Raw genomic sequence first — 23,289 nt, 5'->3', positions numbered from 1 at the left:
ATCAGCCCCCTGCTTCCCCAGAGAGCAGTAAATCTGGGTAAACTCCATAAACTAAGAGCTGGTGTTACTTGCATGCACATTATTCTGAGATAACGTGTCGGGAAGGCAGGGGTAGAGAGAAGGCTGTGCTGGTGCCGGCCGAGCTGTGATAATCCCGCATACACAAAATGGTTCTGTTTGGCCCTGCCAGCCTGATCCTTTCCACTGTGCTTGTCTGTTGTGGCAGTCTCTCTCCTCAGCATTTTTCATCAGCCTTCCAAGATGTTTGTGTCACCGCCTGCGATCCCGCCCCAGTGCAGAGGTGCTCCTGCTGTGCTCACCCCTGTCGGGAGCAGCAGTGAGGCTTCAGCCGGTGCCAGAGCCTGCAGCCCTGGGCACCTGCTTTGGGGCAGAGGTTTAATGCAGCTCCTTCCTTCACAATTACCTGGAAATTTTCATCCCTAGCAGATGGTCAGTCGGCTCTACCCAGCATTACCCAGAGCCTGTGAAAGACGAGCTGCTGGTGCGGGAGAGCATGAAACCACCAGCGGTCAGCAGCCCCCATGCTGGCAGCTGTGCATTGTGTCTTTGTCACTTGGCTCTTCCTCTCTATTCAGTCCCCTGTTCCTCCCAAATACATGTTTTGAGACCTGTATGCTTCTGTGCCATCAACGCTTCTTTTTTGCATCTCTTCTTGCAGTTCTGCACTGGCGTTTCCATCAATGGTCAGCACTTGAAAGCACGTCGGAATGTCTCTCCCCAAAGCCCTCTGGCTCCATTGTCGTATTCCACATGTGCTTGCCAAGCAGAGCAACTCTTCTCCCCAAACCCAAACAACCCTTCTTCCCCCTCACACACACGTTTTGGCGTGAACCTTTTCCTTGGGTTATCTACAGGTGGTAGATAACGATTTCCAGATGTTTACCTGTTGGGGTTTTGTCATGACTTGTCTTTGGGGAAGGGTGGTGATTTTCTGGAGGTTATTCTGAGTCGCAAGGAGAAGGTGGAAACGCGGCTCTGTTCAAGTTAAGCTGCTGATACCAGCGTGGCAGGATATTGCTCATGGGCCACTGGGCATGTTTTTGGCCTTGATGAGATCGATAGCTGCAGGTAATGTCTGGATTGAACTAAATCCAGGGCTGGAAGGCTGGGAAACAAAGAGGAGCTGCATTTGCAACTGGACAGGAAAGTACTTTTTTTACCCTGTCTTTGCCTTGACTAATGGTAACAGGGTTTCTGCAATAGGCGTCAGTCTCCCTGGGTGAATTCAGGACGTATCTGCAAGACCACATGCTGTACTCTATAGGATGGGTTTTTTAATCTTTTCACAAGGAAGTTCAATCGGTTGCCTTAGTTTCTCTGTTGTGAGACTTCAAATGGACCTGAAATTTTTGACGTTAAGAAATAATCCTGGCAGGTTAATGCTTCAGACATTTTGTTCTTTGCTGAATTCCCTCATACTTCAGGTGATCCAAATACTGATGTTCTGTTTTGTCTCCCAGAGCATTACTTGGCTTTCCAGATGACTTTTTAAAGCATAATTTTAGTGGAATTGTCTGGAAATATTTAACCCCCCCAAACATAAAAACCCCAGTGCAGAGCTGACCGCTAAGGCTCGGTCAGGAGAGGTAGCTGACACATGCCACGTGTAATGGTTGCTGCACTCATTTCATACCGCAGTTTGACACCCCTACTTTGTGGGTTCACCTTTAAAAGGTTTTTCCGTTTGCTAGCTACTTTGCTTCCCTTCTTTTCATACTGATACTTTTTCATTGTGGTGGGGCTTTTTTTTGGTGTGGGTTCCCCGCCGCCCCCCAGCTGACAGCTCAGAATCAGTATTGTCTGCTTTTTAGGAAGGCTGAGAAAGGTTGATAAAGACTTGGATAACAGTCTCCCATTCAAATGGCCTTTTGAGTCAAGGAGTAGGTAATAGCCTAGAGCTAGACAGTCTCTGCAAAAAACAAGCTCTCAGGCTGGAGGGTTGAGGATCTCCCTCATATTGCCCAGTCACATCAAACTCCCACAGATTCCAGTCCTTCAGCAAGGTGCAGCCCTTCAGCTCTTTTCTGTGGACTAATCCCTTTAATGCATGTTGTAATTCAGAGAACTAAGGCATGGACTAACTTTGCAGCATTTGCAACTTCACAAGCTAGAGCTGGCTTCTATCGTTGGAAGATGAACACCCCACGGGCATGTTCTCCTCTCCCTGCCTCTGCTGTAGCCTGAGCTGGTCAGGCACTTTGATATTGTGGTATATATGTTCACTGAAATGAAACAAGAGTCCTTGTTCCATTATTTGTTGGGGTTTTTTTACCCCTCAAAAAGCCTGTAGTTCAATTTGAAAATCATTTCAAAACAATCAAAACTTGGTTTTGGTGAACCAGTTATTCAGCAAAATGTGACAGTTGCCCAGCTGCACTGCAGTATTTCAGAGTAAGACACCTTGGACTAAAACCAGAATGTAAGAAACCTTTCTAAATGCTTTAGAAATTTTTGAGAAGATTAGCCAGAAATAGATTGGAAAGAGTGAAAAAGTAATAAATTAAAATTCTTTGATCCTAAGAGAAGTATAGCAAAGGTCAAATGGAAAACTTTGCACTGAAGGCAGCCTGGAGCTCAGATGAAGATAAGCTGGAGAACCAGGCAGTGAGAGCACCTAGATACCATCAACCCTCTGCTTTCTTTTGGAGCTCAGTGGGACAGTAGCAGCTGTTGATATGATTTTTTTAATAAAGTTGAAACCAGTGAGAAAGTCATGGGTATTGATTAGTGTCAGCTTCAATAAATACATGTCCGGTTCCCGCACTGCAGAGGATCATTCGGAGTCCTGCAAGTCCAAAGTAATTGTTGAGGACTCGTGGGGGCTTCCAGGGCAGCGAAGCCAAGTAGAGTCTTTATTGACTGTGGTATTTTCAAATCTTTTTCTTATTGCATAATTGAATAGCACTGTCATCAGACAAGTAAACGCTGTTTTGTGTGACTTTAGAAAACATGACTTTTCACCACTGATCTGTGGTCTCAGATCTGCATGAACAGATGCTGTAGGTGGACTGAAGGGAACAGGGGTTGTGGTACTGGTGGTGCTGAGGAGCCAGGTAGGAAGCTATGCTCGTAGGGTGCAATAATCTGTTGAGGAGACCCTGGCACCCAAAGTGTGCCTTCTTTAGCTACCAAAAGATACTACTTTTCCCTCCAGCCTTGTTTCCCCCATGCTGTAAGACCTGAGTCAGTTCAGTTAGTGTTTAGCTTTGTAACTTCTTACTGGGGTAATGGGAAAATACAAAGAATTTCTCTGTTGAACTACTGAAGGAGTAATATTCTCTTGCTTAGCAAAGAACTGAAAGAGGATAGAGTCTGTTCCGACCAGATGAGAGGACCATGTTATTACTTCTGTTAGCACAGTATGTGTTAATATTTTTAGTGTTTGTATGATCAGTACTTTTAGATAAACATTTAATTTTTTGGAAGAATAAAGAAGATGGATATAGTCATGGACAGCTTTTTGGTTCCTAAAATGAAGCATAAACTATGGTGTTACAGCCAATGATTTATGGAAGTTTTTTGTGTTTGTTCCATTTCTTCCTATGGTCATTGTTTAACCGATCACAGGCATTTTTAGAATCAGGTACACTAGGATTGGCTTGGTTAGCCAGTTCTTAACTAGGTAGAAACAAGTAATAGAATCCAACTAATCCATCTCCAGTATTCGGATAAAACCTGTAACTCATTGCAGAAACCCAGACCTTGAGTGACTCCATTTTAATCAGTTGTAGACAGTGTTAATTAATAGTAGCGTTTACTATGTATGTCAGCAGAGCTCTCGGTTAACTTGTTAATTGCTTTAGTAACTGCTTGGTCAGGCAATTTGAAAGGTTTTTTTGGTGTTGGCTTTGACATCTCCCATTTACTCTGCAAAAGTAACAGGTTAGAGGCTAAATTGTCTTTATACACTGTTCCAGTTCAGGAGGCAGAAACTACTTGAAGCTTTGGAGCGGCTGTCTGGTTTTACCCTTAACAGCTTCTCCTGTTTCTCAAGAGCCATTGACTTGTCTAGTCTTTTTAGCATCAGTTTGGGTTAACGCCATTTGAAGAGAATTTAACTGAATCTTTAAAAATGTAGTATCTCAATTTGCCGTTCCATCTGATACTTTTCCAACACGTTTGACTCTTTTTAAAAACATTTCTAATAGAAATGTTAGCTCAGAAATGATTTATCCACCAACTCTCCAACCACCATTATACCACGTTAAAATACAGAGTTCTTTCACTTTAGCAATGATTATGTGTGTGTGTACCTGTATATAAGTGTACCTATATATGTGTGTACATAAATATGTGTAAAAGGCTTCCCATCCCTTCTTACTGGACATTGTGCTTTCCAAAGTCTGATTTCATTGCCTGTAGTAAGAGCAGAGTAGTCATTAATACTAAAGCAATTTCATAACACTCTGCAAAGTGAATACAAATGCAGTTTCTGACCACTTTAAGCCGTATTTACACAGACAAAGATGATGCTGTTTTTAATTCAGGAGATAAATTCCTTGCTACATAATTCTTGAAAGGCTTTTATTTTGAGGTGCGGTGGGTCTGATTTGTCCCTATAGGAGAGTTCTCTATCACCTGCCAAGGAGCATTACATCCTACCAGCTACATCTCATTTAGTAGACAAACGACCTCAGTTTGATTAGGCTGCAAGCCAATCTGAAGGACAACTCAGGCAGCGCTGAGTACAGCTTGCTTGTCAATAGTACGTGAATAACCCACGAAAATACAAAGGTCCTGCAGTGGTGATCACTCCTTTGGAGGAAGGGGGATAGGTGGTGGAAAGAGGCAAATGGAAACTCTCTTTAGTCCTGGCACTTGCAACTGAGTTGGGTGGAATTTTTTATTGTCAATAGAAGATACTGAATTTTCACTGAGCTTCACACAGATAAAGAAAAACCCTGAAAATGTTGAAGAATTTCATGGCAGCAGGTCTGAAACAAACCATTTCCCTTCTTTCCCTTGAAATATCTTGTATTTTTAAACAAGTCCCTGAATTGAAGTGCTTGATTTCATGTCAAATAAGTAAAACATGATTTCAGATGAACTGAAATGATTTGTTTGTTTCTTCAGTTTTTAAAAAAATCGGTATTCAAGTCCATTTGACCCAAAAGGAATTAAAAATATCTTAGACCTGCCAGAAAACTAAACAACTGCATGTTGACCTTCCTCTAATCCCTCTAAAGCCCACAGATATTAATGCTAAATTTATCTTGGAAAAGAAACATTAAAGCCCTGTTCGCGTGCGCAGGGGAGACGGGTTGCCTTGCAGACCTAGGCCCTCATCCCAGTGCCCCCAGAACTCCGAGGCTGTTCCCAGGCTGCGGCTCTCAGGGCTGGGGAGTGAGAGGTGGGAGCAAGCTCTGCCGTCGCCATCCTAGGGGCAGTGGGGAACTGCAGCATGGAGACCAACCATGAGTTCTTTTTACTTTCCTTTTTTGCATTTGTGTTCCAACTTTGACCTCTCGATTCGCCTTCTCCCCAGAGGGTTTTGGTATCCTTGCATCCATCCAGCTTCTTTCTTTCTTTTTTCCTTTCCTCTCCCCTCTCTCCATCCCTGGTACATGTTCATGAAGTGTGCTGCATTTTGGAAGCATCCCTTCTCAGCCATCATCATCAGGACCCCGTCTCCCACCCACGCACCACAATAGGAAGGGCAGTGTTTAGCAGTTTGCCTTTTGTAGCGCCTGACAGAATCAGAGCTCTTGTAAAAATAAGAAAAGAAGCCTTTGCCCTTGATTTTGAAACTCCTTGGGAATAAACCTCATGTGCTTTCACTAGAGCAGAGACTCATTCTCTTTTTCAGGGCTTTTTGCTGTCATTTTGAAGTTTAAGAAATTTCTGCGTCCTCCGAGTTAGCTTTGTCTTTCTTACAGTCTCTAATCAATTGCAGCTGGTTTTGTTATTGCAGAAGGTCCAAGCAGATTTAGCAACAAGGATATTTTCAAAACATAGGTAAAATTATAACTCCTTCTTGCTCTGATTCAAATCCTGCCAGAGGAAGCAGCCAAGGCATCGTACATTGCGCTGCCTTTGCTCAGACTGGCCACATGATGTTTTCTTCTTGTGAAACTCAAATTAACCTTTTTTTCCTGACTGCCGATTTCTGACATAACATTCTGAGATGTACAAGAAGTTGGTTGAACTTATAGGTAGTTTGAATTGCACACATTTTTCACCCTAGAATTTTGAAACTTTCTTCCTATGCTTTTCTTCACAAGGTGAAACAAGCAGACTGTTTACTTTGTCTAATTAAAAGATCATTATGATTATATAGAAAACAGGAGTGTTTGCATTGTCATTTGTGTGACACATTATTTACACTGATGAGATTTATACTAGGTTTGTTATACTTGACATTGAAAACATTTAATTGTATAATTTACAACTTAGACTTTCTACCCAGCAAGAGAGCTCCCCTTTTAAAAGGATGGAATAATTCCACTTTGAAACCTTACCAAAAGGCAAGATTTGTTGTTATGTGGTTATGACTAAAAAGCATTGGAAAGTATTTGCTTTAGCCATTATTTTTCAGTAGTATTTCCAGTGATGTGTAGTTAATTTATGTATTTCTTGGGCTTTTCTCCCTCTTCTCACCCCCCCTGCCCTGGCTAGGAATGTGACTTTTTTTTTTTTTTTTTTTTTTTTAAACTTGTGTGATTGTTAATGCTTTTTGTTATACTGTAATTAAACTTAATATCCCCCTCTTGCAGAATAGTTGTCTTACAGAAAGACAACTGCCATCCCTTGTAACCTGTTGTTATTCAGGTCCTGTACCATGCTTTGGCATTTCATTCTGATAAAAATGCAAGCGGGATTGTTAGACATGTCACCTACAAAGCCAGGAGGTCAGCTAGGCAGCTTACTTAATGTGCTAATTTGCTGTAATTTAATCATGCTTGGAATAAGGATTGGATGTTCAAGTATCTTGGTGGCAAACTAGGACTCAAATAGCCCATCAACACTTCGTTAGAGCCTGGCTGAGGAAAGTAAATTGTGGGTCAGATCCTGATCCTTTGCTCCAGGGGAAGCAAGAAGGCTTTGCGTTTGGGACTTCGGGTGGGATCTCTGGGGCTCCGAGTGCCTATGTGGAGACATGGCTGAACTCTGCAGTTTAATTAATTATGCATTAGCTGCAAATGAGATTGAGAGTGTTGAGCCCCCTTCGTAGCTCTACATGAGTCATGTTAAACAAAGCCCACTTGGCATGGGTGCACCCATGCACTCGAGGGTTTGCAAGGGACAGAGCCCTCTTCCTGGGGCAGCTTTGCGCTCTCTGTACGTGTGGGATGTGGTAAATCAGGCAACAATTTGCAAGTCACTGGCTCTGGAATACAGGCCAGTTTACAATGACTTGCCAAAATATTTGCAAGGTAAGCATTTCCCAGATGCAGCCAATCAAGTCAGTGAAACTTAGAAGTTGGCCCATAAATTAATTTTCTTCAGAGTAGCTCTTTTTGCCCCTTTGTGAGCTTACTTTTAAGCACTGAGTTAGAAACCTCCTGCTTATTCATTATTTGGTGCTAAATTGTAAAACCTCTGTTTGCATTATTAAGGTTGATAGCTGAAAATTTTCCAAAGGGTAAATTTTGCTGTTAGAAAAAACTTATGTTCAGTTCTCAGAGAGTTCCATTTCAACCATGTCGCACAGACTGGTTTGCCTGGCTGGTTTGCCATTCCTTTCATCTCCCCTTTTTGACTATTTTGTTGTAATATGAAAGTTAAAATTGTAACACAATATGTTTCACCATTTGGGGGGGGGGAAGTTGTAGCTCAGGCTTTTCTATTACCTCAATCTCACTTAATCTTTTAACAGTGCAATTATCTCTCATCTTTATGTTATTCATTGTGTGACTGTGGCCCTGATGAGATCAATTTAGTTTTCAACTTTTCTTTTTAGTATTGTAATACCTTTTCTCTTTGTTGTGACATGCCAGAAAAGATCTCCTTGGCAACTTCTAGCTGTGGTTATTCTTAGTGCCTCTCGCCTGGCTGTTTGCCACATCGTCCACCTGGCCATTGTCACGGCGCTAATTGGTTTATCCTTTGGAAAAGACAATTTCCCCCCCCCCCCCCCCCCCCCCCCCCCGGTTTTGGAAGTTTTTGAAAGCCCCCCCTCTATTTTGCCACTTTGGTAGGTTTCAGCTTCGTTATTCTTTATAACTCTGCTTTAGGCAGGCACTTGAGCGTGTCCTGAGGTTTAAAGGTGCTGCGCTGTCGCATGGGTGACAAGAAAGAAAGGGAACAGTGATTGTGCCTATTAGTGCAAGAATGTGCATTTGATCTGCGAATATGGGACAATCGTTCTGCCCCAAGAAATTTACAAGAATATTGCTCTATAAAGGCCCAAATATACAGTATTTGAAATACTGTTAAATACTTCGAAATCCTCCTGACTTCATACGCCATGACCAGCTCATTCTAGCGGGAGTTCAGCTGCTGTATCTGCTGGCCTTCTCACAGCTCGAGTCTGAGACCTATTTTTGAGAGCCCAGCCCAGCTTACCCTGACACCCCTGGCAAACTTCCCCCGGACAGATGAAAGGTGGAGCAGGCTGTGTGTTAAAATGTGATTTGACCAGAAAGAGCATTACCGTAAATTAAGAGGCAGGGAACTCATAATGAGATCATGTGGTTAGCAAGGCACGCAGCCCAAAAGTTTCCTTTTACAGTACTGCTTCTTTGCAGATAAGGGCAGGATGAGGATTCATAACCTCGGTAGGATGCCTGATGCATGCCTGGTCTTTAGACTACTAGTGTGGTCTTGCTTTTGGTTTATATAAAAAAGTGGAAGAGGAGGAATTTGAACACACACCCAAAGAGAGTTCTGCTACGATAATTGCTCTTGGTTAAGGATTTACCAAGTAACAGCCACTGTGTTAACCTGTGATTCAAGAAATCACAAGAATCCTGTGAAAACTGAGCTCCAAGTTAAAACTGTGTTGCGGCAGTGTCCTCCCAGGGATGCCTTTTAAACAGGGCTAACTTTCTATCGTGTATCTAGTGCACTGTGTGATTTGCTTCTCTTATTTAGACCATTTTCAATTTGCTTTCACCTCACAGGAGCTCTCTTCCATCTTAATTCACCTCGCTGGATTTACCCAGTTTTCTTGTGAATGATCTATAGCAGAAGGGTCCAAATGCAGACTGTGGTATGGGAACGGGATTTATAAATTATGAAAGACGAATGTAGCTGAGCAGGATGGTTAAGGGGGTGAAGGAAGACAAATAGAGGACATTTGGAAAACAAAATAGAAAGCAGAGAGGAAGGTGAGCAGGACAGTAAGCCCAGCAGAAATAACTGTAAAAAATATTTAAAAATCAGAGAAACAAACAAATGAAACAAAATGCAAATGAACAAAACACATCACAATTGTGCGCATCTGGAATGAGAAACAAAACCACGAACTGAGGAACTTAAAAATGGGAGAAAAAATTGCCAAGGGATAAAAAGCAAGATTTGTTGACTGTTCATTGTTGCCTCCAACCTCCATGGGTTGGGCTTCAATTTACCATGAAGGCAAATGAGGATTTTGGTACAATACACGAACAGACTAATTGGGGGCTAATTGGGGTGTCAGTTGATCACAGAGGACAGACACGACAGAAGCCTACGGCATATAAGTGGCAGGGAGCATTACAGAAAGATGACTTGGGATTTAAAGTGCAATTCCCAAAAGAGCAGTTCTTTGTCGAGCTGTTGAGGGCGTTTGGTACTTTTCCAGAGGTGCAGATGTACTTGAGCAGTGGGAAGCTGAGAGCTAAAGCCAGTCCACCCTGCCTCCTCCTGCTCCCCTACCACACAGCCTGTTCCTCCTGCGTTCGCAGCACCAAGTGATGGATGGCCTCACGCCTACGCCGAAATCCCAAGTCCCAGGCTCAGAGTGGCATTGCCACCAGTTGCGGTGCAGCTGGGCAGGGGTGGGTGCCCCTGCTTCTGCATTGCCGCAGTGCTGCGCACGCAGATACGCTTGCTACCGCAATAGAATGGGCTCCAGCTGTGCTTCACTGGGATTCAGTCTGAGTCACTGGGGTTAAAAAGAAAAGAAAAAACCCAACAAAAAACTTGGTGGTTTGCAGCAAGCCACACAAAGGAGTGGGAGGCCAGGAGTCCCTTCAGGAGCGTGTCCCAGGAATGGAGATGGGCAGCAAAACAGTGCGTCAGAAGTGCTGATCCTTGTGAGGCTGCAGAGAAGGTGCTCAGCAGTCGGCTCAGGTGTTTGTCTGTTCCTGCCGTGACAGATGAAGTGTCTGCAAAAGCAAACAAGCTGCATTTGAAATGGTGGCTGGCTGGCCTGAATGCTGCACAGTCATATTTGAAACGAAATTCCAGTGAGTTGCTGTGTTGACAAGCCACAGATGATGGCTGTGAACATGACACGCAGTTGTTTCCCAGCTGCCTGTCCTGGTCTCTGCTCTGGGCTTGCCAGAAAGTCCTCTTCCCCCTACCACAAAGAGGAGGTAAGCAATTAGAAACTGCTTTATTAGGACAATATTGCTGCTGTGAGACTGGGGAACCCTAAAGCTGGTGCTATTAAATCGCAGTAGCTTCTTAAGGGACTCTAAGAACTGTAGGTGCAGCTGTATTTCCATGAACCTTTTTGAAAGGGATCATAAAAAAACAAAACAAGATCACAAGTCAGCAACTATGCTTCTGGTGGATGTCCTAAAGGGAGTGACAGAAAACACAGGGAGAGGCGTTTTTTGTGGCAGGCAGCATGTTCATGCTTCAGTAACTCACAGCATCACTTAGAGCTTTGTCTGCCACGATGGGTAAGGCAGAATCAGGAGATGTCATGTAATTAGGTTTCTGTAAAGCACATGATATCAAAGATTAATGAGCAAGGCAAGAACTCTCAGAGAACAGGGTGTTGTCAGGCATCCCAAACTGTCACAGATGGAGAATTCTTCTGAAGGCCTGCAAAGGCAGACCTGATGTTTGTGTCCGTGTGAATTTTCCCTGTCCTAGAGTTGGGGATCGGAGCCAGGCTGGAGGATGCTGCCATGGTACTGGGTGTTCAGACCTCTTGTCCCAGCAAATGTGGAAGCTCAGATAGAGCCAATACAGAAAATAAAATACCAGATTGAAAAGTGGAACAGTTTAGGTAAAAGATTAGGGTATTGGACATTGCTTAGGAGAAGGGAGCGGAGGAGAGGGATCTAGTGTGACATGTAATGCTGTAAGCAGTTTGCACCTGCACAGTATAAAGACCTGTCCTCTTTAGGTTTTGATGTACTTTACATATATTAATGCATCACTGGGGCTGTCACAGCTGGGGACGTTGGTTCTTGAGTCAGCAAACAACTAGGACTTTGCTGCCTAGAAGCAGTTAGCATCACTTGCCTGCATTAACTGCAAGCAAACATGGAGGGCACCCAAAAAAGCCCCAGACTGCAGCATCGAATGGGATTGTGCACATGCTTTTCCCTCGGCAGTTTTGCTGCCTAGCTCTTGGCTGCCTTCTGCATCTCCCGGCACCACGGGGAAAATCAGTGTCAGAGGCAGGAGCAAAAGCCAGGCTGCCTGGCTCCTAATGTTATGCTTAAACCAGAAGCACAGGTTTCCCTTCTGTTGACAACTTGGGCACTTTTTATTCCTTCAGTGGAAGACAGTCTGCAGTGTTAGGAGAAAATCACTGAAATACCAATGAGTTTTTAGCTGGCTTTAGAAAAAGGAGGTATTTTGAGGGATTTTTCTGTGAAGTGTTACAGTGCTGCTGTCCTTTTTATTTATTCTGGGTGAGCAACACAAGAGCAAAATACAACCTTGTCTCTCAGTGGTTAATTTTCACAAATACGAATTTTTCTTAGCAGGAGCAAGGAGGAGGTTTCAACACAGGCTATTGTTAGCCCCTGCAAATGCCAAGTGTCTGCTCTTGGGAGATGGAGAACAAAGTTGGCACCAATAATTAGTGTCTGATGCAGTGATTTGGCAAAAGTTGCTGAAAATGAACATCTGATGGAGAGGTCTTGGGATGATTTAGGAAAACACAGTGCAGTTTGAGATGACTTTTGGGGTGTTATTGTGCAATGTGCAGGGGTGATCAGAAGGAAGGTAACGTGGAAAATGTGAAAGAGTTGTTTGGTGTCTTAGTTCTTTGAGTTTTCTTGAGACTTTTCAGCGCAGTGTTAGCAGTACAATGGTACAACAAAGTTACTGACCTTGACTAAGGGAAGTTGAGATGCCTCTGTCGTAAGATATAGGTATTAACTTGATTTGGATGTAGCTGTTATTTAGAAGCAAATCCAACATGAGAATAACACAGCCTGGGCCAGTAAATCTGGCAGTTCATCATCCAAGAGACTGGTGGGCAGAGCAGCACCAGAGCAGGAGTCTGTGGTCAGGCCGTGTGTGGAGGCATCCCTGCTGGTCCCAGGAGAGCCTCCCAGGAAAGGACACTTGGTGGGAAGTTGGGATATGAATCAAAAATCTTGCAGCTACTGTTGTGAATGTTTTGAGTAGTGCTGCTGGTCTTGGGCCGATTCTAGCACCAGTTGGAGCCAGTGCAGCTTGCTCACTGCTGGGAAGCACATCAGGTTGGTGCCTAGAGGTACCAGTGCCCACTGGGCATGTTGTCTTGAGCGGGTAATGCTGGAGGGGTGAAGGTAAGTCTGGATGTGGGAAGTTTTTATGCTCCAAAGAAAATTTAAAGTAGTTGGTTGGCACCCACTGGCAGCAAGATGATTCCCAGGGAACCTCCTGATAACTTTTCTCGGGACTCGGCAGGACTGTAAGTGCTATAGTGTGACAGTGATGAAGTGAGGAGCAAAGAGGGAGGACAGGCAGTTTTCACTGAAGAATGGTAAACACAGGACGGTAAGATCGCTTTTTGCCTCCGGCTGATTTACTCGCAGCAAAATAAAGATACTGCACTAGGAGCTAGTTTGGCTTTGACACATAAGGGAAAGAAATGAAAGCACAAAAGCTCTAGATACCTTGACAACCAACCACGCACCAAAATATCAGCACCCCCAGCCAGCAGAGCTGCCCGTCCGCAGCCGCAGCACAGGGCTCAGGCTCTCCTCGCCTGCCCAGCACTGCTGTTCTGCAGTAGCAGGTCTGATTGCCTTGGCCTTGCTGCTGATTACTGTAGTTTTTTGTGAGCAGCAGGGAGAGGACATGACCTGCAGCCTCTGCCAGCCCAGTCTTACTTTTCTAGAGAGCTTTTGGGATTTATGGTCAAATTTTACAGTAACTGTGACTTGCCTTATAGATCACGAACATACGATTATCCTGTGATCCCATAGCAAATCCCTGAGACTGCTGTTGATAGCTAGGTAATTACTTCTGGGCAGTAGCAGGGATTAACACTGAAGTTTTCCTACTGGAGTAAAGTGCAAGGTAGGGCTGGAGTGGCTGCTTGGCAGGTTTTGAGCCCTGATAGAGAGCTGTCTCCACTGCCGCAAGGCCAGACCCGTTCCCCCCCGCCACAGTAAACCTGGGAGTGACAGCTGGGCTCTGCGTGAAGAGTAAATTTTCCTGCTGAATCATGGATTCTGACCAGACTAATTTTAAAAACTTGTGGACCCAGGAGCAGAAGCTGCAGGGAGCCTTGAGGCTGGCAATGAGTGGCTGTGCTTATCAGCTGCATTAAATGCCGCCCTCTCAGGAGAAGGGCATTGTGGCTCCACGGGGAGGTAGGACCACCGCGTGGGGCCTTCTGTCCTGGTGAGCGAGGGGAGCTCTGCCAGCGCAATGCGGTGACCAGCAGCTGTGGGGCTCACGACAAGCATGTTCTTGAATCCTGGTGGAGAAATGGTAAGAAGCTGCCCAGGCAAACACGTCTTTCAGGGACTGTCCTTTGCCTGGAGGTCTCTTCTAGGAGGCACAGAGGCAAGCATCTCACCGTGCAAGGCGCAGCCTGAAGCACGGGGCAGTAAGGAACGCTGCAGTGGGGGCTGGGGGAGCTGGGCGTGCATCCCTCCTGGCAGCTGGAGGCTGTACAGGTCCACAGCGGGGAGCTGTGCGGGGCTCTGCTCAGGCTGTGCATTGCCCAGCACCTGCTGAAACGGCAGCCTGGGGCAGTGGTCTTAAGGCAAGAGCACAGATGTTCTTGTAATGAGCCTGGTGATCTGGTGACTCATTCATCCCTTTCCAAGCAGCCAGTTTTCATGTGAAAACTTCAATAAATGAAGATGGAGAATCCACTTTCATAACATTTCCAGGACTTGTTTCTTATTTCTGCTTTGAAGGTGATGGCTTTAGCTTCCTCCCTTTGCTTCCTATTATGTTTCTGGGAACTAAGCATGGGGAGCCTTTAATCAATCCACAGCGCTCTCGCTGCCTTTCTTTGCTTCTCTGAGCAAGTCTTCTGACGTTCTTAGAAATCAAGAGGTTCTCGGTGGGGCTTCCAGGGCTCTTGTAATGCAAATTATAATACTAATATTAATGCTAACCATTGTTATTCTGTAGGGTGAAATGTCAAGATTCCATATTTTCATGTTAATTTTTAGTAGGTAGGTGCCACATTAACTCTATCCCATCCTGTCAGAAAACGTGCTTTTCATATCACAGGGACTGTTAGAAATCATTAGTAATAAAGTTGGCCACTGTTGTGCCTGATGGATTGGTCTTTGACATACAATAATGCAAAGTGACACGGCAAATTGGGAATGAAGGATGAAAGCTGTTAAAAAAATGGTGAATGTGGTGTATCTAAAATGTGTTCCTGAGTTGTAATGATAAAGAGGATCCATGTCACTACTGTTGAAATGCATGTGTGTGTATCAAGGAAAGGAGCGGATGTGTTGCAGTGGGAGGGATTAATTTGTTAGTACCTGCCTGGATAGAGAAAGGTTATACTGGCAACTGCACTTGCTGTGAAATGGGATTCTGTGGGCAGTAAGATCAGATTTTGAAGTATGGTGTCTATCTTTAATTGTTCAAATATGAAGGATATCCTTGGTAGCACAAGGCCCCTGAATGGTGTACTTTTGTTAAAAGTACTTTTAAGCAGTAAGTATTGTACTGCAGATAGCTCCATTCTTCTCATCAAGACATTGGTATGACTTGCTCTCCTTTTGGCCTTGCATTTATTCCACAATATCACTTTGTGGAAAGTATTGCTTTACTTTGCGAAGTAAAAATATTTTGTGTCAGATTTCTGTCTCATTTAGGTAATTTTTAATTGACATTAAGTGGAACTAATGCTGTTATATAACACACAGAACATAACAAATGCTGCCACTTCAAATTTATACCAGTTTAGCTGAGACCTGAGCCTGAACCTCTCTTGGTTGATAACTCATTTGTCTGTTTAATTTCAGCTAACCTCACTAATTTGGATAGTCTCGACAGTGCGTTGAGCTTTATTGAAGACCAGGTGCATAGATCGAGGCAGCGCTATCGAAGGCATGCAACGGAGGATGATTACAACATCGAAGTCCTTCTGGGGGTTGATGACTCAGTTGTTCAGTTCCATGGGAAAGAACATGTTCAGAAGTACCTGCTGACCCTGATGAATATTGTGAGTACCACCTCGTTAACTGCACTGTGGGAAGGGACTGAAAGGACAGCGAATGTAGGTTGGTTTAGCCATTTGAATAAGACATAACAGATTTTTCTCATGGCAGAAGATAAAATAACTCGAGGAGGAAAATCCAGGCCACTTTCAGAAAAGCTGAAAGGGGAGAAAGGAAAGAAGGGAAAGGAGCCAAGGAAGAATATGACTGTGGGACTCTTAAAATGTTCAAAGTCCTGCTTGTGTGCTTTGGTGGATGGGGACACAGGGTCAGGGGCTCAGGTTCTTGGAAGTTATTATGCTTTAGCTGTATATTCCCTTAACCTAAGCTCCCTGCTGAAAACCATGGTTTGGAGACCTGTCTTCAAATAAGATTCTATTAGGAACTTTGATTGGTTTATACATTTTTAAAACTATTCAGTCAAATTCTTTGATTCCTCAACAACCACTTTGGGTCCCAGGCCACCTCCCTACTCCTTGTTCACCCTGCAGTAAAATGTTATGCCATATACCACTGAACTTTCTTAGTAGTTACTCCATGACTGACATCTTTAGGTTTCCTTAGTTAAATATTTAATCTTCAGAAACATAGTCTGTGCAACAGACTATATAGTGTAGTAATGATGAAAGGAGACTAGAGAATGTCATATTTGAAAGAACCATTTTTTCATTCTAAATATCAATGCAGCAGCCCCAGCATCCCTGTAGTACCCTGGTCAGTAACCAAGGACTCTATTTTACGGGAAAACAATCAAGTTTTTTAAAATTAGCTATATTATAAATAAAAATCAAAATATGTTTTATTCTTCTGGCCAAAAAATAGAAGCGAGTGGTAGCTCCCTTCATAGGCAACTGATTCAGGGATGGCTTTCTTCCTTCTCATTCTCGTCTGGAGCAGGAGTCTTTTCTGAGCGAAACACGCTTCTGTAAAGTCTTTAGGTTCAGTGAATGTGTGTTCTTAGTGAAATATCGTTGAGTAAAAAATTGTGGGTCTGCTCTGTTTTTAACAAATAGAGTATGACTGCTGCAATTTACAGTCATGTCAAGAGGATGAGCGTCTGTAGGTGAATTCTTGGCATTACAAACCATAGAGGCAGATAGATGGACAGAAATCCAGGCTGTTAGGTACATTTGCCTGGGATGTATTTTTTTCCAAGATATATTTTTTTTAATTATGAAGGTTGTTTTTTTCTTTCTTTATTACATTCTCTACCAATGTGTGGAATGTCACTGTTTTTCACTTTAAATGAGAGGTGGAATACAATTTAAGAAAATCCCTGGTGTGATATAAATTCAGTTGCACTGATTTTTTATAACAGTATTGTAAATAGTTAAAAACCTTTGCTAACATTAGAGTTATAGGGTACTTAGTGCCTGGTCTGATGGCTGTAAATACATATATTCTAACAGAAATGACATAGTGAATTTCATTTATTTGTGTGGTTTGTTTCCTCTGAGGCTTAAAACAAAGTCTACAGTGAAACAGATGGTTTTATACATCTCTAAATTAACAAGCCAAACAGGCCAAACCAGGAATGTGGCAAATGGGCTGAAATAGATTAAACAGGACTCTTTACTTATCATGTCACTTAAATCTATTTTTAAGAGTTAAACTACAGTAATGACAAAGAAGCCGTAAATGTTCCAGCTCTGGAATATACTTTTTTCTAATTTTAGCAAACCATCCAGCGCACAAATTGTGAGAAATGACAACTTTTAAGCATGCTGTCTCTGCAAGTGGTTTAGAAAGTGCAGCCTGTGTAACCGTACCCACAGGGCCAGCAGTTGATCTGTTGGGAGATCTGAGATAGAAACGTGTCTTTTGGGGACTGAGGATGTGTCCCTTGCCTTGTGTCCAAATACGAGGTGCTGTTTGAAATCCCCAAGGCCTCTTCAGGAGGCTCTGGATAGTCTTCAGCTGCCATCAGTGTTGTCCTGTTCTTTCTGGCAAAACTCAGCTGGTTTCTGGAGTCCCTGTTTTTGGGGGAGGGATGGGTGATGGTAACCAGTTCTGTTTCCAGCTCTCCAAGCACTGCTCCAGTATAGAAAGGCAAGAGGGGTTTGTTACTGCAGATACCAGGCAATGCTGGGAACCTGTATCGTGTCGAAGGACATCACAACACAGAACTTCTTCCTCTCAGCAGAATAACTCCAGCTGGCCGCTCCTGCAGCTCTTGCCCTCATTACTAGCTGGATGTAAGGTGTATTTCAGCGTAGACTATTGCTTTGATCTCCTTTGCTGAAATTCGCACAGTGACTCTTCCATTGTGCTCCTTTCTACCTCCTTGCATAGTTGTTCAGGTTTGGTTTTTTGTTTGTTTGGTTGGTTTTTTTGGTCGTGTTTTTGGGGGTTTTTTTTGGTAGGAAATGGGCCCAATATAAAAAGCCTCAGGATCTCTAGTTGTTTGGGAACACATGTATGCAGTATGTTGCTAATGAGATGCATAGGTCCAAGAGTAGCTGAAAAAGAAGAGATAGCTACAAAAAATTCCAGCTGTCTTCTTAAATCTGGTGGAAGATCCTACCATAACCATCCGATTGTGCATACCCTGCTGGTTTTATGGTTGTAATCAATTAGCTTTGTACAGTAACAAGGCGTTAAGCATAAAATCAGTTAGCTTCGTACGGTAACAAGGTAGTAAGCATAAAGTCACAGAATGCATAGTAAGTAAATAAAATAGTAGTGGAAATATTTACTAAAGATAAGAGGGTGTCCAAATAGGTGAATTTCTGTGTTTCCAAAAATGAAATAAATCCCAGGTGAATCCTCTTTTATGCCCAAGCTCCTGGAGGCACGGTATCACTTCCCCAGAAGGAACTGCCAGCATGGCTGCTTCTCCCCACTGCCCTTGGTTTCATTGTGTGGTGGTGTGAGCAGTTGTCCTTAATGAACTTTTCCCAGGGATCTTGGGTGGAACCCTACCACCAACCCAATCAAAACAATATTTTTTTTCAAGCCCAACGCAATGACTTATTCAGTAAAATCTGTTTTGTGCTGCTGAAGTGATGTGTTACAGTCCACACCTAAAAGCCATAAAGTGAGAAAAAACAGGGGCTGGGTGTCCTGGGTATCTTGAATAGCTGTGCTAATATTTATCCCGAAGTTTGGAAGTGAAGTCACTCCCAAACGAATGGTGATAGACGCCAGAGGATTTTTAACACTTTGGGCTGCAGCCATGTATCGCCTGACTGTACGCCAGCCGTTTCACCTCAGTGAGCTCGGCCTCTTGCCACCCCCTTTTCATCCTCCAGTCATTTCCTCATACAAAACCTCTGGTTTCTCTTGACATCCTCTCTTTCCTCTGGTCAGCACCATTAGGACATTCAGTCAATCTTTGGAAAATATGCCATTGTTTTCGTTTTAGAGACCCTCGGCTGCCTCTTGCTTGCACCATTTTCTTTTGTACGTCATGCTGTGTTTTTTCCTGGGAAGGATATTAGCTTGCACAGTGCTTTTCATTTCCAAGCGTGATCCCACACATTGCACAAATTAACTTTATATTTATAGCATGCAGGAGCATTGCAACAGAGGAGAGATATTTGGGCCGTATCTTGCTGCTCTGTAGTTTACTCAAGAGCATGGAAGGTAATTTAATTTCAGCAAGAAGGCAGCTAAAAAACCCAGGGATTTTGTCTGCTCATACAAGTGTTTGGGAAATATTAGAAAAGTACAAGTCTAGAAGTGGCATTGGAGAATAATCTTGTTGCTTGGGAGGCAAAAGGATTTCACTGCAGGATGCTTTGGGAGGAGGAGCAGGGTGCTGGATGCACATTATTGAGCTAAGTGGCCGGGCCGGGCGCTGTCCCCGGGTGAGCGGCCGGGGCATGGAGTCACATCCTGCTGGTGCTGGGCACACGGGTGTTCCCTGGCTCAGGCTGGGGCCAGCCCTGTCCCGCGTCTCTGTCAGTGCCCCGGGCGAGGGCAGCCAGTGCCCCTCAGTGTGGCTGCGGGTGGCACCGGGCTGGGGGCAGCGTCGATGTGCTGGGGGGCAGGGGGCTCTGCAGGGGGCTGGGCAGGCCGGGCCCAGGGGCTGGTTGTGTGGGGCTGGAGCGTGTCCAGGGACGGGCAGGGGCTGGGGAAGGGCTGGGGCACCAGCCTGGTGGGGGGCGGCGGGGGGAGCTGGGGGTGCTCAGCCTGCAGAAGAGGAGGCTCAGGGGGGACCTTCTCGCTCCCCACAGCTGCCTGACAGGGGGGTGTAGGCAGGGGGGGTCCGTCCCTTCTCCCAGGTGACAAGTGACAGGACAAGAGGAATCAGCCTCAAGTTGTGCCGGGGAGGTTTAGATTGGAGATGAAGAAAAATTTCTTCATCAGAAGAGTTGTCAAGCATTGGAACAGGCTGCCCAGAGAGGTGGTGGAGTCACCATCCCTGGAGGTATTTAAAAGGTGCTTAGATGTGGCACCTGGATACATGGTTTAGTGAGACTTGGCAGTGTTGGGTTAACGTTTGGACTCGATCTTAAAGGTCTTTTCCAACCTAAACAATTCTAAAGTGGGTTCTGGTAGTAGCCAGCCCTGGGGCTGAAATTCTCTGGTCATTTCGTAGTCCTTTTAAAAATGGTTTCCAGGATGAAGCAGGACGTTTGCTGCTTGCTGTGAAAGAGCAGCAGACCTGAGACTCACCAGTACATTTATCTGGCTGAGCCTGCGTTACTGATTAGGGTGAATATTTCAGCCTCTACAATCCTGTGTTTAGGGTCACATCCAGGATGGATATCTTCAAAACAGACTTCCCAAAGAGGCAGAAGCAGATTAAGTGATCTTCCAATATTTCAGTCATTCCAAATAGCAAAGTCTCATGAAATAAGCTTAATTGCAAATGGTTTTGAACATACTGGCTCTATCTGTCTTGACTTCAAGTCTTCAACTTCCATGCCCCTCTTCATATTGTGGGTTTTTTTCCCCATTGAGGTCCCTGTTTTAGCTTTTTCTTGTATACTTTTTCTTTCTTCCTCCACAATATTCCTCAACTCCTCAACTACCTCGTTTTCAAATGCTGGCACTTGTCATCCCTGCATTTTTTTGGAAGAAGTCTACAAAAGTATGTAACTTTTTTGATTTTTTGGACAATTTTCAGGGGAAAAAGTCTTTAATTTCCTTTCCATCCCTTTACTGTAAAAGATGTGATATTGCGGTATTTAGAGGTTGGCCTCTGTTACATCTGTGTAATGGATATATGGCCAAAATGTTTGCGATGCTAAACCCATCTCCTCAAAGGAGACAGGTGCCTAACTGCCATTCTTTCAAACAGAGATAGACTCTAAATAGGATTTATGCCTCACTTTGGGCTAGATTTATCTGAATATTTAGTCATTTACTTGCCTTTGAAATCAGTGAGAATCAGTTTTAAAAATTAGCCCATGGGATTATGCCCTCCTGGACTTTAAGTGAACAGAACAAATACATTAAACAACTTTTCATTGGAATAATTGAAGTCAATGGGAGTTATGCAGCTGGGGGCTTTGGAAAGTCCCCGGAGTCTTTCACCTGCATCTTTCAGCACTACATATCTTTGAAATTGTGGCCCTGAGGCACTTTTGAATATGTTATCCATCCTCTTTAATAGGTTGAACATGATACTACTATTATAGATGAGATTTCTGCTTTCGTATCTCTGGCTGATGAGGGATGAAGATTTGCAGGTACAGAGCAGCAAGTCCCTAATGAGAGGAAAGGGCAGAAATGCCATCGGTTTCTAACTGGCAGTTGGATGAAAACCTGAAAGCATGTCTAATTCAAGCTGTTAAAAAGAAAGTGATGATTGAATACTTTGAAATAATGGTGCACCCTGTATTCAGAATCATGCTTCTTAAAATAAAAAGCATTTTTTTTAGACGGGAAGAATATTTGTAATATAGAATTGACTGCATTTAAAAAAAACCTAAGTAATTCATAAGCACTGATACTCATTATTTCAATTCAGTTCATTTCAATATGTACACTTCAGATCTGAAGGAACTCTAAGAAGTTCCACAAATAACAAATGCAAGTCCAGGTCTATTCATCTGAGCGACTTCAGCTGTCAATAGTTGAATTGCAGCTTGTTTGAAAACTTCAATATATGCATGTGAGTTAATTCCATGTTTTGACTGTTCATTATAAACCAGTAGCTGTGACTAGTGAGAAGAACAGTTTCTAAAGAGGCCTCATGAGATTATTTCTGTTCATTATCTTAATTGCCACACTACAGTGGAAGTTGTACTTGTGATTGGGTTTTGAGGAGGTCTTGCAGAACGCCCTCTCTGAACTCTTACAGGTTTTACTCGTTTTCACAGGGGTATTATTTCCAGTGTCAATTAGGTGAGCATTGCTCATTATTATTAGCTGGAATGTGCCTTGATGCCCTGTTGGACATAGCACAGAGCATCACACAGGTTTTGGTACCATCCTTGAAGTAGATGGTAGTTACAGATATTTTTTCCTTTACTCCAAATATCAACATGAACTTTAGCTGTAAAGGTTGCAGTTAGGAACTTTTGAGTTGTGACAGTGTGGTTTGTGTGATGGAGTATGGGTAATTAGTATCAGCTTTCAAATTTTGGATGCTTTTCTTAACCAAACCACTTAGATTTGAAGAGGTCATCATATTTATTACATTGAAACCATGCCCTTATCCCTTGTAGTACTATAATAAATGAATCTGCTTGATTATTTTATGATACGATAGTTGATTTTATTAAAGTGGTCTTGAGACAGTAATTCAGAAAAATACTGAGTCATTTGGTGCAAAGGTAATTTACAGTGTTTAGAGAAACTTCTCAGAGCGGTGGTTTGTGGGCAAGAATGAGGAGTTCCAAGAGCCTTAGGGAGGAACTAAGAAAAATAAATTAGTCATGAAGTCAGAAAACAAAGTCTATGACCTTTCTAAAGCCAAAGTTACAGTCGAAGATGAGATAGAGACCCGTAACATGAAGCTACCCCGTGTATTGCCAACACATCTGCTTTGGGGAATGTTTTTCATTTTGATCAGAAGCAGCTAACTTGGACTTGGTAACATCTACTGACTCTCACACCACGGAAGGTAAATCAGGACTCGGACCCATATTTGCATACAAAATGCCAGATTCTTACCTCCACTTCAGGATGTACGTTGCCAAGCTCTTCTAAAACTGCCTGTTGCCTGTGGTTTTGAGCAGAATGATATATGTTTTCCAAATCTGAGATCACGGTTTGACCTTTTAGGTTTCATGTGTAGGGTGTGCTTTCATTATTCTTTGTCCCTTGTGACGCTCAACAAAGATTTCAGAAAAAAAGAGTTCTTCTCTGAGGAAATGAGGAAATGCCTTGTAAGGACTAGAAAGGGAGACTGGGAGCCCTGGATTTTGCCTGATGACTTTATATGTGACCATAGTTTATCTCACGAGAAATTGATGTAATGTTATTCCTGTGGGATTAAGATGAAGCTTTGGGAATGTTAGAAATGTTAGTTTGGGATCTTCAAAAGCATAAAGGAGGCGATGAGAATAAAGAGGATAGTGGCGTTTGAAGTGGGAACACAGAAAAATAAAGTGAGAGGGGAACACTTTTGGGAGTGTCAGATTACAAAACTTTGTGCTCAGTATCCACCATGACATTTCTGGTTCCTATTCTGTAATTCAAAACAGCCATTTCTTACAGAAATAGACAATCACTGGATGCCCACCAGGCACTGAGGCTTTGCTGCAGATAATTATGATCTGATGAATGAGCTGCATCTCGGGCTGGGCTCAAACAATGGCTTGCCAGGAGCTCTGCCATCCCATGGGGAAGACATTGATGCTCTCCAGCTCCTCCGCTATCGCTCTGGCAGAGATCCACACGTGGTCCCTGC

The 23,289-nt window shown here is 43.5% G+C and overlaps 1 protein-coding gene across 2 annotated transcripts in view; it reads left to right on the top strand.

The window, feature by feature from the left end:
• The window catches only part of ADAMTS2 (ADAM metallopeptidase with thrombospondin type 1 motif 2), a 260,988-nt gene that overhangs the window by 184,175 nt on the left and 53,524 nt on the right, over window positions 1-23,289 (top strand). For both annotated transcript variants that reach the window (XM_037397227.1, XM_037397228.1), the window contains one exon: window positions 15,288-15,487. In XM_037397227.1, the coding sequence (XP_037253124.1) occupies window positions 15,288-15,487 (200 nt within the window). The remainder of the gene's footprint in view (window positions 1-15,287; window positions 15,488-23,289) is intronic.

Source organism: Falco rusticolus, chromosome 8 (assembly GCF_015220075.1).
Source record: "Falco rusticolus isolate bFalRus1 chromosome 8, bFalRus1.pri, whole genome shotgun sequence".
Taxonomy (NCBI): Eukaryota; Metazoa; Chordata; class Aves; order Falconiformes; family Falconidae; genus Falco; species Falco rusticolus.
This window is presented reverse-complemented; position numbering and strand designations above follow the sequence as displayed.